Source organism: Lutra lutra, chromosome 15 (genome assembly GCF_902655055.1).
Source record: "Lutra lutra chromosome 15, mLutLut1.2, whole genome shotgun sequence".
Taxonomy (NCBI): domain Eukaryota; kingdom Metazoa; phylum Chordata; class Mammalia; order Carnivora; family Mustelidae; genus Lutra; species Lutra lutra.
The window spans coordinates 69,414,714-69,431,277 of record NC_062292.1 but is presented as its reverse complement, the minus strand read 5'-3'; the positions used below and the strand labels follow the sequence as shown (position 1 = coordinate 69,431,277).

Here is a 16,564-nt window from a genome sequence, read left to right as displayed (position 1 = left end):
CCCCGCAAACCGCACTGCTCCTCGCTTCCCGGACCGCCGGCCCACCGGCCTCGCCTCCCTGACACCTCGGTTCGGGACCTTGTCCGTTTGCGGGGTGGTGGGGAGGTAGGAATTCGGGTCCAGGGGAGAGAGACCTGTCCTGGGCCTCCCGACCGGCTGACCCGGGCCTCCCGACACGCGGCCGCGCGCCGAGCGGCGGGTCCCAGACGGACGCGACCAGAGAAGTGAGGCCTGAGAGGCAGGAGCACGACCCAGGGAGCTGTTTTCGGATTTATGGCCACGAATTAACACTGTTCGGAGAAACGGAGACTCGGGACCGAGGGACGAGCGTCTGTCCGCGCGCGAGCCGCTCCGAGCAGCTCCACATGCGCTCAGAGTCTCTCCACGAAGCGCGCTCTGCCGCCCTCGCCGAGCTCCCGCTGCCACCGGCGATGCTCCGCTTCCAGCAGCGCGCGCAGGGCCGCCCGCCGGGCCTGCGGGCGGGGGAGGGGGACGGAGAGTGAGGCTGGCCTTCCGCGGACCCTCGCTCTCGCCCTCCCCCTGCTGGCTCTCCGGCGTGCGTCCTCTTCGGTTGGCGCTTAGCTGTGACAAAAAGCTGGGCAGTAGCGTGGTGGCTGCCCGTGGCAGGGAAGGCCCACCCACGTTTCCTCCACGGTCAAAGCCCCGTGTCCAGCAGACAGCGACCGAGAGCACCGTGAACGGTGAGCTCTGCTGGGCCCCTGGGGTACAAAGATGACATCATGCGGGCAACTGGGACTCCGGGGAGAGGGCGTCTCTAAGAGGCAGGTGCTGCACACTGAGATGAGGGGAGCAAGGACTAGCCCGCCCTCTGCGACCTGAGAAGGTGCCACCTGCGGCTGAACGAGAGGAGGCATTTAATGAAAGAGTCGCTGCTCTGGAACATCGCAGATAAGGTGGGCAATTGATGGCAGCAACTCAGAGTCTGGGAGCCCAGTGGGCATCAGCACAGGGCAGTGACGGATGAGCCTTCTGGTCCCCCTTGCTAGAACTCACCATCAGGAGTTGCTTGTTGGCCAGCGCCAACTCCTGTCCCAGGGTGTCCTGCAACCTCACGGTAGCGTTCAGGTTTCTCCTCTGGCTGAGTGTCGTCTGCCACAGACAGCGAGCGTGCGAGTTTCGCCACCTGCCCCAGGGACAGAGGTAGGAGCCGGATGGGTTAGTTGGGAGTGGAGACACAAAACCCCTTGGTGAGGCCCAGGGCCTCCGGCCAGTGTCCGAGGACAGCGAGCTCCTTGAAAGGGTAACCGGAGCTAACTTGGAACCTGGGATGTGTTGAAGGAGCCATTTAATCATCACGACAGATGACTGTCACAGAAACCAGCGTCTGCATTGTGCCACAGGGAAACAAAGTTCAGGTGAGCTGCCCAAGGTCGGTCACTTAGTGGCAGGTATGGGTATCAAATCCTGTCTAAGAATTGATACCTTCTGTTATACCCTGATCCTCAACCTTAGCTAGACACATTCTGGAATCATTTGCTAAGGTTTTGTTTTTTAGATTTTATTTTTAAGCGATCTCTATACCCAGTGTGGGGCTCAAGCCCACAAACCCAAGACCAAGAGGTGGACGTGCCACCACCTGAGCCAGCGTCTCCAAGGTTGCTTTTTTTTTTTTTTTAAAGACTTCATTTATTTGAGAGAGAGAGAGAGAGAGGAGGGGTAGGAACAGCGTGAGAGGGACGAGCAGACTCCACGCTGCGCACAGAGCCTGACTTGGGACTTGATGCCCAGGACTTGGAGATCAGGTCCAGAGCCCAAATCAAAAGTCAGCCACTTAACAGACTGAACCACCCGGGTACCCCTAACACGTAAGAGGAGTATTTCTTACACACACACACACGCACACGCACACGCACACACACGCTCTACTTGGGTAAACCCTGTTGAAAAAATTTTTTAAATATTTTATTTTCAATTTTTTTCATGGGGGAGGGGCAGAGTGGGAGGAGAGAGAAAATCTTTTTTTTAAAGATTTTATTTATTCATTTGTCACAGACAGAGATCACAAGTAGGCAGAGAGGCGAGCAGAGAAGAGAGGGGGAACCAGCCGGGGCTCGATCCCAGGACCCCGAGATCATGACCTGAGCAGAAGGCAGAGGCTTTAACCCACTGAGCCACCCGGGCACCCCTGGAGAGAATCTTAAGCAGATTCCACCCCAAGTCCAGAGCCTGACATGGGCGGGGGGTCAAGCTCCCTGATGTAGTTTCAGAATGTTTAGTGATGTCTTAAGCCAACTGCCAAGAAAGAATTTTTTTTTTCTTTTAAGATTTTATTTGTCAGAGAGAGAGACAGAGAAAGCACGCGCACAAACAGGCAGAGCGGCAGGCGGAGGGAGAGAGAGAAGTAGGCCCCCCCAGAGTAAGGAGCCTGATTCAGGACTCGATCCCAGGACTCTGGGCCATGACCTAAGCTAAAGGCAGCCGCTCAAGGCTCAAACGACTGAGCCACTCAGGCGTCCCAAGAAAGAATTCCCAAGGAAGAACCCTTGATCTGTCTCTGGTACAAAGGGCGGTTTTATTATTGCAGGGGAGGGCGGTGGAGCGGTGTGAGGACTGGCTGAGTATATACTTGGGAGTTCAGGGAGGTTTTCAAAAGGACTTTCATATGCTAAAGAGATCCTACAAGATACTGGAGGCCTCGCCTTTGTCAAGTTAAGGTTTTTCCCTCTAGCAAGCCATTAACAGGAAGACAGTTGGGAGTTTCCCCCTGGAAGTTAGGTTATTGATAATAATGCTTTTTTCTTGTAAATCACTAAGGCATTGTAAACTGAGGGAGACTCCCATCCTCCCGGGTGTGAAGGGTGTGATCGCTGTAAGTTGAACCGTTTGTTTTCCTTCCCTCCCTTCAGAGCCGCCAGGACTGCCTAAGGGATGTTTCACGGACCCACCGAACTGAGCTTTGTCCTCCTCTTCCCTTCTGCTCCCTCCTCATCAAGACCTTGAGATCTCAACATGAGCCAAAATCAGGAGTCTGACATGTAACCAACTGAGCCATCCAGGTGGCCCTTCAAGATTTTTTCAGAATTTTTTTTTTTAAAGATTTTATTTATTTATTTGTCAGAGAGAGAGAGAGCGAGCACCGGCAGACAGAGTGGCAGACAAGGGCAGAGGGAGAAGCAGGCTCGCCACAGAACAAGGAGCCCGATGCGGGACTCGATCCCAGGATGCTGGGATCATGACCTGAGCTGAAGGCAGCTGCTTAACCAACGGAGCCACCCAGGCGCCCCTTTTCAGAATTTTTATTTATTTATTTATTTTAAATTTTTTTTTTTAAAGATTTTTATTTATTTATTTGACAGAGATGACAAGTGGGCAGAGAGGCAGGCGGGGGGCTGCCCGGGGGCTGGGGGTGGGTGAGCAGGAAGCAGGCTCCCCGCTGAGCAGAGCCCGACTTGGGGCTTCATCCCAGGCCTCTGGGATCATGACCTGAGCCGAAGGCAGAGGCTTTAACCCCCTGAGTCACCCAGGCGCTCCGAAATTTTCATTTTTAAGTTCTCTCTACACCCCTCGTGGGTGAAACTCACAATGCCAAGACCAAGAGTTGATTGGCTTCACTGACTGGGCCTGCCAGGTGCCCCGCCCGGTTGAAACAAATAAACGATTTTTTAACAGAGGGTAGAAAAAGAAACCCAGATAGAAATACACAAAATGACAGTTGCAGTTGTGCTCTCCCAAGTTCCTGTCTCCCTGCCCACGCTGCCCGGATGGCCTCCCAGAACCGAGACCCAGCTGCCACCAGCGTTGCTGCGGCCAGCAAAGGAGCCAAACCCAGAGCAGGGTGCCGCCCAGGGTCCCGTGGGCAAGAGGCTACAGCAGCAGCTGATGACCCTCATGATGTCTGGCAGGAAAGGAATCTCTGCCTTCCCTGAATCAGACCTTTTTCAAACGGGTGGGGCCCATCGTGGAGCAGTTGGCCAAGTCTATGAAGACGTGAGGTGTAAGTTCTTTGGGTTTCCCCAGTGGTTCCACTTATAATGCCCCCATGGTCAAGTGCCTCCCGTCCTGCTAGCACCCCAGCATGGACATCCAGGGCAGCATCTGCCTACACATCCTGAAGGACAAGTTCTGCCCTGGGTGATATCAGGACCATCCTGCTGTCTGTCCAGAACCCATTAGAAGAAACCAACATCCATAGCCCTTTGGTTAGCGAGCTCTAGAAAAAGCCATAGCCTTTGAGAAGTCTCTGCAAGAAACCTGCTCAAAGCGGGTCTCTGGCCAGGAACCCCGTGCAGCCTCTCTCCTTGTCTTTTCATTGCTTCCTTAGATGTTCTGTCCTTTCCTTCGTTTCTGTCTAGGATTTTGTTTCTTAAGCTGTGGTATCCTTTTTTTTTTTGTTTCTTTTTTTTTTTTTTTTTTTAATTAAGTCTTTGGTTGAACCCTTGTGATGAATCTATTCAATAAATACACTGGGTTTTAAAAAAAAAATAGATGCTTGGATGGCTCAGTAGTGAGCACGTGACTCTTGATCCTGGGGTTGGAAGTTGAAGCCCCACGCTGGGTGTAGAGATTACTTAAAAATAAAATCTCTGGGGACGCCTGGGTGGCTCAGTTGGTTAAGCAGCTGCCTTCGGCTCAGGTCATGATCCCAGCGTCCTGGGATCGAGTCCCACATCGGGCTCCTTGCTCAGCAGGGAGCCTGCTTCTCCCTCTGCCTCTGCCTGCCACTCTGTCTGCCTGAGCTCGCTCTCTCCCTCTCTCTCTCTGACAAATAAATAAATAAAATCTTTAAAAAAAAAAAATAAAATCTCTGGGGCGCCTGGGTGGCTCAGTGGGTTAAGCCTCTGCCTTCGGCTCAGGTCATGGTCTCAGGGTCCTGGGATGGAGCCCCCCCCCCCCGCCCCTGCTTCTTCCTGTCTGCCTACTTGTGATCTCTGTCAAAGAAATAAATAAAATCTTAAAAATAAATAAAATATAATCTCTGCGGTGCCTGTGTGGCTCAATTAATTGAGTGTCCGATTCTTGAATTCAGCTCAGGTCACGGTCTCAGGGTGTGAGACTGAGCCCCACGATGGGTTCCCTGTGGGGCCCGCGGGGGTTCTTTCTCTCCCTCTGCTTCTCCCTCTCCCTTCCTCAAATAAGTGAATATATTAATGATATATTGTTATATATTATTATACTATACATGTTAATTATATATTAACATTAAATATATGAAATGAGAAGTGAAAGCTTTTTATGCCCCACTTCTCAACAGTTATGTTTCTTGTGTATATTTTCCAGAAAAAAATTTTTTTTAAAGATCTTTATTTATTTGACAGAGATCACAAGTAGGCAGAGGCAGGCAGAGAAAAGAGGGGAAGCAGGCTCCCCGCCTAGCAGAGAGCACGATGCGGGGCTCGATCCCAGGACCCTGAGATCATGACCTGAGCTGAAGGCAGGGGCTTAACCCACTGAGCCACCCAGGTGCCCCGAAAATTTTTCTATCATATACCAGTAAGAATAGTATTATTACCTTTTTACTATGAATCCATATGGTTACATAAGTTGTATTACTTAACAATTTGGACTTTTCCTACCGGCACATAGAGATTTGCTTCTTCCTGTGTAAAGGCTGGCTAGTATGTTTATGTCCTAATTTTGCCAGCTAGACAGCTTGTACTTTTTAATTTTTTTTGGTTTATTTCTTTTGAAGTCATCTCTACACCCAGCTCACCACCTGGAGATCAAGAGTTGCCTGCTCTACCCACCGAGCCCGCCGGGCGCCCCTTTCCCACTTCTGCCAGCGAGGCCGTCTGGAGCACCTGGAGCGGCACCTTCTACAGCTCCGGAAGGTGCGCGTGTGTCAGGCCGACCAGATGTACCGTTGCCGGTTCTGAGATGTGAATTTTGAGATCTTCAGTTTTGATAGATTTCATCGTGTCTTTGTAAAAAGGCACCATGAGTCAGGACTCCCACTAAAATGACATGCACTTGCTCCCTCATGTCCTTACTGGCTCCTGGTATTAATTATATATTAATAACCTGTGAAACCTTTAAAAATGGGCCTCTCCTACCTGATCCCAGGCCACCGCAGGCAGTGTCTTTAGGGTTAAGACCTGAGCACCTGTGTTTCAAAAAGCTCCCAGGTGACGGAGAGACACACAGCTTCATCTCCTCACTCACCACGTACACACCGCACACCTATCACATGATCAACACAACAGATACTTGCATTTTACTTAAAAAAATGAACACAAACTTTATCTGATTTTCCTTCAGGCAACAGGCAGACAGATAATAAAAGCACCGTGCGGGTAGCACGACCTAGGGGCTCTGGGAGGCCGTCCCTGCAAAGGGCTGCTTCTGCCCCCCACACACCTGGTTCCTTCTTGAGGAGTCCCAGACAAGGATGGTATCTGAGAGGTGGCTGCAGGGGGGACACGAGGGTGACAAGATCAAGTTGAGGGGCAAGGGAAGGGATAGAAATAGAAACTACCTGTCAGCCATCTTCTTAAATCCCAGGACCCTTTGAAAATCCTGCAGAAAAAGGCAAGTTGCTCGTCTGGCTTGATGTCCAGCACCCGGCCCGCGCACCCTTCACATGGACCTCTCTGCTGACAGGGAACGGTCACTTCCTCGGGGACGTGAGAGCAAGAGCACTACTCCTTTCAGAACAGACCAAAGAAATCATGCAGGGAAGAGCTGGTATGCAGCAGCCAGCCATTACCTCAGGGGCCCCTCAGGGAACTGCCTCTGGCCAACCCAGCCCCCTTCCAGCTCTGCGCACCTCTTCGGCTTTTGTCACCTTTCCCACAGACATGTCTACAAGCTGGCGGGACGCAGGTTCAGGACATGAAACAGGATCTCCCTTCTGCTGGTCGGTCACCCAGGATTCAGTAGTCATAGCAACACGTTCACCTCCAACAACATACCCCACGCCTCGGACTTGATTGGTCACCTCGCTCGTTACCCGGGAGAGCTTAAGAGAATCCTGGTTGTCCTGCCTTCTATCAGTGACAGAGGCAATTCTAAGGGTAAGGACCAAAGTTCCTATTTTAAGGTTCCTTCTGTGGGGTCCCGGCATGACCCTAAGTCCAAAGGACATATCCTATGCCTGTTTCATTAGAAGGCAACTACAGGGCACCTGGGTGGCTCAGTCGGGTAAGCATCTGACTTTTGATTTCGGTTCAGGTCATGATCTCAGGGGGCAGGAGACTGAGTCCCACATTGGGCTCTGCTTTCAGTGGGGAGTCTGCTTCTCTCTCTCTGCCCTCCCCCGGCTCATGCACATGTACATTCTGTCTCGAATTAAAAAAAAAAAATGGGGCACCTGGGTAGTTCAGTCATTAAACGTCAGCCTTTCGTTCAGGTCATGATCCCAGGGTCCTGGGATCGAGCCCCTCATCGGGCTCCCTGCTCCGTGGGAAGCCTGCTTCCCCCTCTCCCACTCCCCCTGCTTGTGTTCCTTTTGCTATGCCTTGCTTTCAAATAAATCTTAAAACAAACTATAAAGAAATCAATCATGTACTTTTATTTTATTTTTTTTAAAGATTTTATTTATTTATTTGACAGACAGAGATCACAAGTAGGCAGAGAGGCAGGTAGAGAGAGAGAGAGAGGAGGAAGCAGGCTCCCTGCAGAGCAGAGAGCCTGATGTGGGACTCGATCCCAGGACCCTGGGATCATGACCTGAGCCGAAGGCAGAGGCTTAACCCACTGAGCCACCCAGGTGCCCCAAATCATGTACTTTTAAAATTGTTCATTTTATTAAATAATCTAGAATGTCAGACCAGTGCATTGGTCTGACATTTCTTCCCTGTCCCACAGCATCCCCAGGAAGTATAGGGGGAATGGGATTATGTCAGGCTCCAGCGTTCCCTTTATTCAAGACAGTATGGAAAGAAAGCCCAAAGGCAGATCCTTGCATATCAGGGAAGTCATGTTAATCTTTCTACCAACTGCCTCTTAAGATGTCTCAAACCCAAATGGTCCCCATTAAAATATGTAGAAAGGGGCAGACATGGAAGACACCAGGCCCCACCACCCCAACTCTCACTCTTAGGATTATTTATAGTTTGGAAAAGGGGAAAAAAACAGATGAACTATAATAAAAACCAAGTGAAGATCTTTAAGAAAACATTGATGGAAACATTAAAAAACATCTGAATTCAACTCCGGAAAAAAGTGCTACCAAGGGAAAATAAAGTCCTGATTTCCTGAAATGGGCTCTAAGAACCAGCTGGAGAATGATCCTCCAGGCATGAACCCTAAGAGCTCTGGACACTGTAGCAGGTCAGCAGTGGGCCCACCAGCCACAGGACGAGGCCACGGGCCCCAGTGGTGGCGGTGGCAGCAGCAGCAGCAGCAGCAGCAGCAGCAGCAGCCCATCACAGAGTACTTTCCAGTGTGTTATAGTTGTCCTTAAAGCTCTTCAGTTCAAGGAAGTGCTTGGCACGTTTACTCTTCTGACTAGAGGGGAGGTATGTCACCTGGATGGTCGCCGGCGAGACTTCAGGGGACTGGGTCAAGTCTTTGGCGGCGGACTGGTGCTGTCGTTGCGAACTCCCACTTCGCGCTTTGACCCTGGAGCACATAGGGAGGGCAGCTTAAGGACAGAATGAGGACTAACACAATTTAAGGCTCATCCATTCTATAAATGTAGCTATAGCTGCAAATGACCTCTGCTCTTGTCCTACCTTCTAAATTAGTTACTAAAACCCCATCTGATAGCTTAGAAGTAGCAGAGAAACCAATTTTCCCACTGAGTCCCTGACTCTGGCTCAACATTTTTTTTTTTTAAAGATTTTATTTATTTATTAGAGAGAGAGAGGGAGAGCGAGCACAAGCAGACAGAGTGGCAGGCGGAGGCAGAGGGCGAAGCAGGCTCCCTGCCGAGCAAGGAGCCTGATGTGGGACTCGATCCCAGGACTTGGGGATCATGACCTGAGCCGAAGGCAGCCGCTTAACCCACTGAGCCACCCAGGCGTCCCTAAAGATTTTATTTATTTATTTGACAAGAGAGATCACAAGCAGGCAGAGAGAGGGGGAAGCAGGCTCCCTGCCGAGCAGAGTCCGATTCGGGGCTGGATCCCAGGACCTTGAGACCATGACCTGAGCTGAAGGCAGAAGCTCAACTCACTGAGCCACCCAAGCACCCATTTCTTTCTTTCTTTCTTTTTTTTAAATTATTTTTTAAAATATTTTGTTTTATTCTTTAAAGATTTTATTTGACAGACAGATCACAAGCAGGCAGAGAGGCAGGCAGAGAGAGGAGGAAGCAGGCTCCCCGCTGAGCAGAGAGCCCGATGAGGGGCTCAATCCCAGGATCCTGAAATCATGACCTATTTTTTAATAGGGCCGCCTGGGTGGCTCAGTTGGTTAAGCGGCTGCCTTCGGCTCAGGTCATGATCCCAGGGTCCTGGGATCGAGTCCTACATCGGGCTCCTAGCTTGGCGGGAAGCCTGCTTCTCCCTCTGCCTCTGCCTGCCACTCTGTCTGCCTGTGCTCACTCGTGCGCTCTCTCTCTCCCTGACAAATAAATAAATAAAATCTTAAAAAAAAAAAAACTTAAAAAATATTTTATTTTTAAATAATCGCTGCACCCAATGTGGGGCTTGAACCCACAACCCCACAATCAAGAGTCACATAGTCTACCGACCGAGCCGGTCAGTCACCCCAAGAACTGAATTTTTAACATAACTCTGGTAGGTAAAATACACCCAAAATTTACCATCATAGCCATTTTTAAATGTTTCCGTTGAGCACTGTCAAGTAGCACTGTGCAGCCATCCCCAGCGTTCTTTTCATGCAGCAAAATCAGTGCTCTGTTCCCATTAAACCCTAACCCTCCAGCCCCTGGTACCCACCAGCTCCTTTCTAGCCTTAGGAATTTGATGACTCTCGCGACCCCAGATGAGAACCAGAAGGTACCTGTCTTTCAAAGATATCGCAGTTTCAACACGCCCCTAAGTGACTTCCAGACTAAGCACCCATCTCATCCTCTCCCCTGCAGTTTCACTCCTCTTCTGAGCAGTGTTTACTAGACCCTTTGTATTCGGAACAAGGTAGTTTATTTTTAAGGACAGAGACAAAAGGGGACAGACACCCCTTATCTTTTAAGAAAAAACTGTATGTGCCTTCAACACAGCAGAAGACAGAGGTGGCTCCTCTCAACGCCAGTAAAATTTTATTCTACATTGGCTTTCCCTCTCCACTCTCGTGACATTTGCATGAACAACACAACGAAGCTACGTTAGTGCACATTTAAAACGACGCCAGACAGAAGTCGGGATTCCAGTAACACAATCAACAGCTAAAACTACAGTAATGCCCTTAGTTTCAAAGTTCCTAGTGCTCTAAGTGCTTATAAAAGTGGATGGCACTGGGGCGCCTGGGTGGCTCAGTGGTTTGGGCCTCTGCCTTTGGCTTGGGTCATGGTCCCAGGGTCCTTGGGATCAAGTCCCGCATCGGGCTCTCTGCTCGGCCGGGAGCCTGCTTCCTCTCTCTCTCTGCCTACCTCTCTGACTGCTTGTGATCTCTCTCTGTCAAATAAATAAATAAGATCTTTAAAAAAAAGAAAAAAAGGTGGATGGCGCTTAACTGTTACTTTTATCCGACTAAGACACGTAAGGACACTGGAACCCTGGAAGAGAGGGAAATCTCTATACTGAAAAACCTCATTCCCTTTATTGATAGCAATGTTACACCACTTCTGACATTTTACTCACCTGGACTAAAAAAAAATGAGGGGTGGGGGCACAAGAGGAGGAGAGGCTTCTCCATCTGTAAGCTTGTAGAGCAACACATGCTTTCAGATGTGAGGGAAAGGCAGAACCGGACAACTCGTCATCGTGGTTTCGTTAGTGCTGCCCATGAAGGGCATCCCGCGTGGGGGGTGGGCACGGCAGCTCAACTGCCCTCTCCAACCAGGCCCTCCAACATAGTCCCCTTCACACTTACACAGTAGCCAGCTCGCTCAGCGCCTCCTGGTAGCGCAGGTACTCACTCTGGCCGAAGACCTGAGGAAAGAGGAAGGGCAAGAGTCCCTCAGGCTGGGGTACTCCGTTAGCTCCCTGAAGGAAAAAGTGGCCACCCAGCTTACCCCCGTCCCATAGCGCGCCGTCTCATAGCCGTCCAGCAAGGTATCAATGAGGGCCTTGCGCACGCCCCTAAAAGGGGTACTAGTGTTCCGAAGATCTAGCAGGTAGGAGCGGAAATCCTTGCCCAGTAAGGAACGGGGATGCCGGCCTTCAGCGTGAAATGGTATCTCTGTGGAGGTAACAGACGACAGTGCTAACGCTTCTCCCACTTATCAGTTTCTAGTTAATCTCCCAAGTTCAGAAATGGGTCCAACAACTGACTGACTTTGGGGGAATTCTAACAGAATGAAGAAGACCACAGGTATAAAGCTGTGTCTGAGTGGTCACTTGGTGGTGGGAACACAGCTGTAAGCTACGTCAATGGTACACAGTACTGTCCCCATCCAATTTACACTCCTGGCTCTGAAATACAAACCATATTTTATCAGAGAGGAAGCATATTTGACAACGGTCATAGAATAGAAAAAACTCAAGAACCATTTATCTTGGTCTTACTGAAAAAGCAGTCAGTCGCCACCACCCCGTCAATGAAGCTGAAGGTCTATGAACAAATGCACTCACTGGAGAGTAATGTGCCTGTCATTTCCTCAGACAAAACGATAACCTGGTACTCTCAAAACTCTAGGAAACTCCTCCTAGCCGGAGATTAGAGAAAGGACAAATCCTAATATATATAAAGAGGGCTTCCTCCCTCTTCCCCAGGTGAGCCTCCAGGACCCTGACCATCCTGCCAGGCAGGCCTTACCGGAGGCACGGATGGCATCCAGAGCTTTCATCCTGTAGAGATAGTTGTAGCAATCTGTTGAGAGAGAGACTGGTCACAGACTTAACCTCAGAAGACTTTGCAAACTTCAGCAAGCTAATAAACAGCCCCCCCGCATCTGACAGGTCCCCAGCAACAGAGGAACCACAGGTGTAGGTTTTGCCAGGGGCTATGCTAACAGCTTGGAGAGCAAAGGAATCCTGAACTGAGGATTCCTCACTGAAGTATCCTCCAAGAGCACGCCACGTACTCTGATTTCCCTGGGTTTCTAGCCGTAGCAGTCTTGCATCACCATCTGCAAGGAGCTGAGGCTCATACTTGATATCTTGAACCCTGGACAGCCGGATATCAATTTCCTCTTTCAAGTCCTGTTCACACAGAGAAAAGAACATGCCATCACTTACCCTATACTCTGCTTTCCATCACCCTGGAAATGGGGCAGAGCAAGTGAACAACTAAGACAAAAGCAGCAGAGGGCGCCTGGGTGGCTCAGTGGGTTAAGCCTCTGCCTTCGGCTCGGGTCATGATCTCAGGGTCCTAGGATCGAGGCCCGCATCCGGCTCTCTGCTCAGCAGGGAGCCTGCTTTCTCCTCTCTCTCCATGCCTGCCTCTCTGCCTACTTGTGATCTCTCTCTGTTTCAAATAAATAAATAAAATATTAAAAAAAAAAAAGACAAAAGCAGCAGAAAAAAAGCTCGTATGGCTGATAAAACTGCCAGGTTAAGACTAAAAAACTTAAGGATGGGATTAGGCTCACTAAATACCTCTCCAAACTGTACATCTCTAAACTAGATCTTTTAACCTGCCAGAATTTCTTCAAGGTCCACAACATCAACGTTATTTCTGATTCAATTGGGTTTAAAATCTTAGTTTTTATAAAGAACTTCCAGAGAAAGAGAAAAAAACGAACAGCAATTGGAAATCATACTCTAAAATCTGTAAAGAGGCCTGTGATGATTTGTAATAGCTTAGGGACTACCCTACCTGGTGGACCGCAGAACTTCTACAATTTTTCTTCCGGACTATGTTAACTCCCCCACCCCTGCCAAGATTTGATTTATTTATTTAACACAGAGAGAGATCACAAGTAGGCAGAGAAAGAGGGGGAAGCAGGCTCCCTGCTGAGCAGAGAGCCCAATGTGGGGCTTGATCCCTGGACCCTGAGATTAGGACCTGAGCCAAAGGCAGAGGCTTAACCCACTGAGCCACCCAAGCGCCCCTACGTTAACTCTTTTAAGTAGGTAATTCATATTCATGGTGTAAAATTCACAAAAGGCTCTAAAGCCAGCCCTCACTTACCCAGAAGCAACCACTGTTAATAGTTCCAAGCTCATCTCTCTAACTTATGAGGGTTCCAGAGCCCCAACAGATTTTCTTCTTGTAACTTATTTTATTTTTTTTTAATTTGACAGAGAGATCACAAGCAGGCAGAGAGGCAGGCAGAGAGAGAGGAGGAAGCAGGCTCCCCGCTGAGCAGAGAGCCCGATGCGGGGCTCGATCCCAGGACTCCGAGATCATGGCCCGAGCCGAAGGCAGCGGCTTAACCCACTGAGCCACCCAGGCGCCCCATCTTGTAACTTATTTTTAAGTAGGCTCTACACCCAATGTGGAGCCCAATGTGGGGCTTGAAACTCCGATATCAAGACCTGAGCCGAAGGGTTGGAGGCTTGACTGAGACAGCCGGGTGCCACTTCTTGCCATTTTAGAAGCTTCCACTGTGAGTTCTACACGGAATATGCGTTACATACGCTTTAAGTAATCATAAAAATCGCTAAGATAAACACCTACATCCACTATCCTGTTTATGAACTATAATGTTACCAGCGACTGTGAAGTCTTGCATGCCTATCCCCGATTGAACGCTACCCCCAATGTTAATTTGTCAACCTCGTTTTTCTTTACTGTTTATCACATCAACCTAAACAAGATGTTTAGCTTTGCCTGATTTTGAACTTTACACAAATGGAAAAAATGTTTTGAATTCCTCTGCAACTCGTCTCTTAAAATTTTAAATACTTGGGGTGCCTGGGTAGCTCAGTCAGTAAAGCGTCTGCCTTCAGATCAGGTCATGTTTCCAGCATCCTGGGATAAAGCCCCTGCTCCACCGAGAGCTTGCTTTTCTCTCTTCCTCTGCTGCTCCCCTTGCTTGTGTGCTCTCTGTCAAATAAATACATTAAGTAAAATCTTAAAAAAATTTTTTAAATACTTTATTGCAATAGGTTGAACTTACACGTGATAAAACACATCCAATTTGTGTGTATTGATGAGTTTGACAAATACACCCACTCAACCACCATTAGAACCAAGGTACAGAGCATTCCCATCATCCCAAAATGTTCTCCAATCCCTTTGCAGTCAACCTATCCTTCCCTGCTCCCTTCCTATCCTCCCTTCCCTGCTCCAGACAACAATTATGTACTTTCTATTGATGTAATTCCGCCTGTTGCAGAATTTAATATAAAAGGAATGCAACAAAATAGTTTTATGAATGACTTTCTGGTTTTTTTCATTCAGCATGTTTTTTTCATTCAAAAATGCTTTACTTTTTAAAGACTTAATTTATTTAACAGAGATCACGAAGCAGCAGAGGAGCGGGGGGCCGCTGAGCAGAGAGCCCCTGTGGGACTCGATCCCAGGACCCTGAGACCATGACCTGAGCCGAAGGCAGAGGCTGAACCATGAGCCCCCCGGGCGCCGCTGGTTTAGCGCTTCACTTGTGTTCACGCGTTTACGTGGCTTAGCTTCTTGCTGACCCTTACGGTACTCCAGGACAGCCACGGTAAACGTCCTCTCAAGCAGGCATTTGGACCAGCAGTTCCTTCTCGAATGTCCCCACCACGGACAGGAACGCCCGTGCACTCGTCTTCCGGTCCAACGGAACCAGCGAAGACCGATCGCCCCGCGGGTCAGGCGCAGGCGCAGCCTCACTGGACGCCGCCCCGCGGCTTTCGAAGTGGGTTACCCTCCGGCACTTCGACCGGCAACACGCGAGAATGTGGACGAAAGACTTTTTTAAAGCGGAAGGAATCTCATCTGGTCCAGGGACCTCTCAAACCCTCCGAGTTGTGACTGGACCCTGAGGTGCCGGGCGCCGGCCCCGCACCCCTCGTCCGGAGGGCGGGTGGACCTGGGAGAACTGAGGCATGTGAAGCAGCGCTGCTCCAGGTTTCAGGCCACAACACCTTCCTGCCGGTGGTCCGCGGAGGACCCCGGCCAAGAACTCCAGGAAGAGTAACAGCACCGCGGGGGGCCGAGCACCGATCTCGGAGCTGAGGGATCGCGGCCGTGGCACTCAGTACCGAACTACTGGCCCTGCCTTTACTGTAGGCAACAGACCTGCACTCCCGAAGCTCGCCGTCGAGGGGAGACTGGGCATTAGACAAAGGGACACACATCAAATCTGCGGGGAAAGTTTCTAGAAAAACACGCGGACGCGAAGAGAGACAGGAGCGCGCGCCTGCGCGGGGAGGAGGGCGAGGGCAGCCGTCGCCGGCCCGCAGCGCGGCCGCGCACAGCTGGGCGCCGGACAGCGAACCCCTGCGGCTCGACCCCAGCCAGACGCCGCGCCCAGGGCGAGCCCCGAGAGGGCGCGGCGGGTCCCCCAGGCGCCCGGCGCGGACGGGTCCGGGCTCAGACGCCCGTCGGACCCGGCGGAAAACCCGGAAGTCCGTCCGCGGGACTCGCGCGTGCACAGAGCTGGGCGCAGATCAAACGTTTCTTTTTTCCCCAGATTTGACCGACTTACTGGAGAGCGAGCGCGAGAAGGCGGGGCAGGGGCCAGGAAGGGCAGCGGCACCGAGGAGGACGCTCCGAGACGCCGCGCGGCGTCGGCCTCCGCAGCCCATCCGGATCCGGGGCTGACGTCGCCCCCCGCCCCACCCGCAAGCAGAGCCGCCCCGGAAGGCGCGGCCTCCGCAGTCCCCTCCCGGCCCGCCTCGGGCCTCGAGCACCTACCTTGGGGGCGTTGTGCCCCACAGGGACATGAGGGCCCCTCCGCGACTTCATGGCGAAGCGCATGATCTGCCTCTTGACGAAGATGAACAGCAGCACGAACACCTGTCCGGAAGGTGTCGGGAGGGCGCCTTAGTAAAGCACAGTTACCCACAAGGGGGCACGCCTCGGTCCCTAAGGCCCCCGTGGGGCTCCCAGGGGCGCTCCGGGGCCGAGGGGGCCGCGGCTTCGGTCCCCGCGCACTCCGGAGGCGGCTCCGAGTCCAGGCGCCGAGAAGGCGCAGCTGAGAGCGCGGCAGGCGGGGACGGGGGACGCCCACGACAAAGGCCCCTACGGGGCCAGACGCGGCGGCAGGACGGGGCGGGGGTCTCCTCACCAGGCTCCCGTAGGCCATCACCAGCACGACATTCACCCCCGACAGCCAGTTACTGCCGGACGCCATGGCCGCGCCCCCCCTCCCCCCGCGCACAGCTCCGGGTCACCGGCCGCACTGCCTCGTCAGCCCGGGCTCCCTGAAACCTCTCGGCCATTTCCTCACGGGGAAAGACCAAGGCTGACCCGGCCCGAAAACATGGCGGACGGGCAAGCCAAGAAGGACCGTCGCCTTCCCGCTACCCCCCAGCACGTGACCTAGGCCCGCACCGGCCCCGCGAGCCGCGCGCGCAGAGGCGCCGAGCGACGCAGGAACAGGAAGCGGAGGCCGCCAGTGCGTCACGCGGCGTAGGCGGGGCGGACGCCCGGAGCCGCAGCGCAGCGCGGCGGCTCGTGGCGGAGTGGTGCGCGCACGCTTGCGTGCGCGTCCTTTTTCGCGTCA

General features: G+C 51.8%; 2 protein-coding genes and 1 pseudogene across 2 annotated transcripts; 1 reads left to right on the top strand and 2 right to left on the bottom strand.

Annotated features, from left to right (window-relative positions):
- Positions 1-249: 249 nt before the first annotated feature.
- On the bottom strand, positions 250-7,247 carry CFAP141 (cilia and flagella associated protein 141). Its single transcript, XM_047704219.1, has 4 exons — positions 6,725-7,247; positions 6,434-6,474; positions 1,015-1,144; positions 250-473 (listed from the first exon to the last, which is right to left on the bottom strand). The coding sequence occupies exons 1-4, from the start codon at positions 7,040-7,042 to the stop codon at positions 372-374; spliced, it is 591 nt and encodes a 196-aa protein (XP_047560175.1). The 5' UTR covers positions 7,043-7,247; the 3' UTR covers positions 250-371.
- On the top strand, positions 3,533-4,314 carry LOC125085660 (ubiquitin-conjugating enzyme E2 C-like; annotated as a pseudogene).
- A 442-nt stretch (positions 7,248-7,689) lies between the features above and the next one.
- C15H1orf43 (chromosome 15 C1orf43 homolog) lies at positions 7,690-16,446 on the bottom strand. Its single transcript, XM_047704217.1, has 8 exons — positions 16,127-16,446; positions 15,754-15,855; positions 12,050-12,167; positions 11,782-11,835; positions 11,039-11,205; positions 10,897-10,955; positions 8,307-8,520; positions 7,690-8,272 (listed from the first exon to the last, which is right to left on the bottom strand). The coding sequence occupies exons 1-7, from the start codon at positions 16,190-16,192 to the stop codon at positions 8,325-8,327; spliced, it is 762 nt and encodes a 253-aa protein (XP_047560173.1). The 5' UTR covers positions 16,193-16,446; the 3' UTR covers positions 7,690-8,272; positions 8,307-8,324.
- Positions 16,447-16,564: the final 118 nt, after the last annotated feature.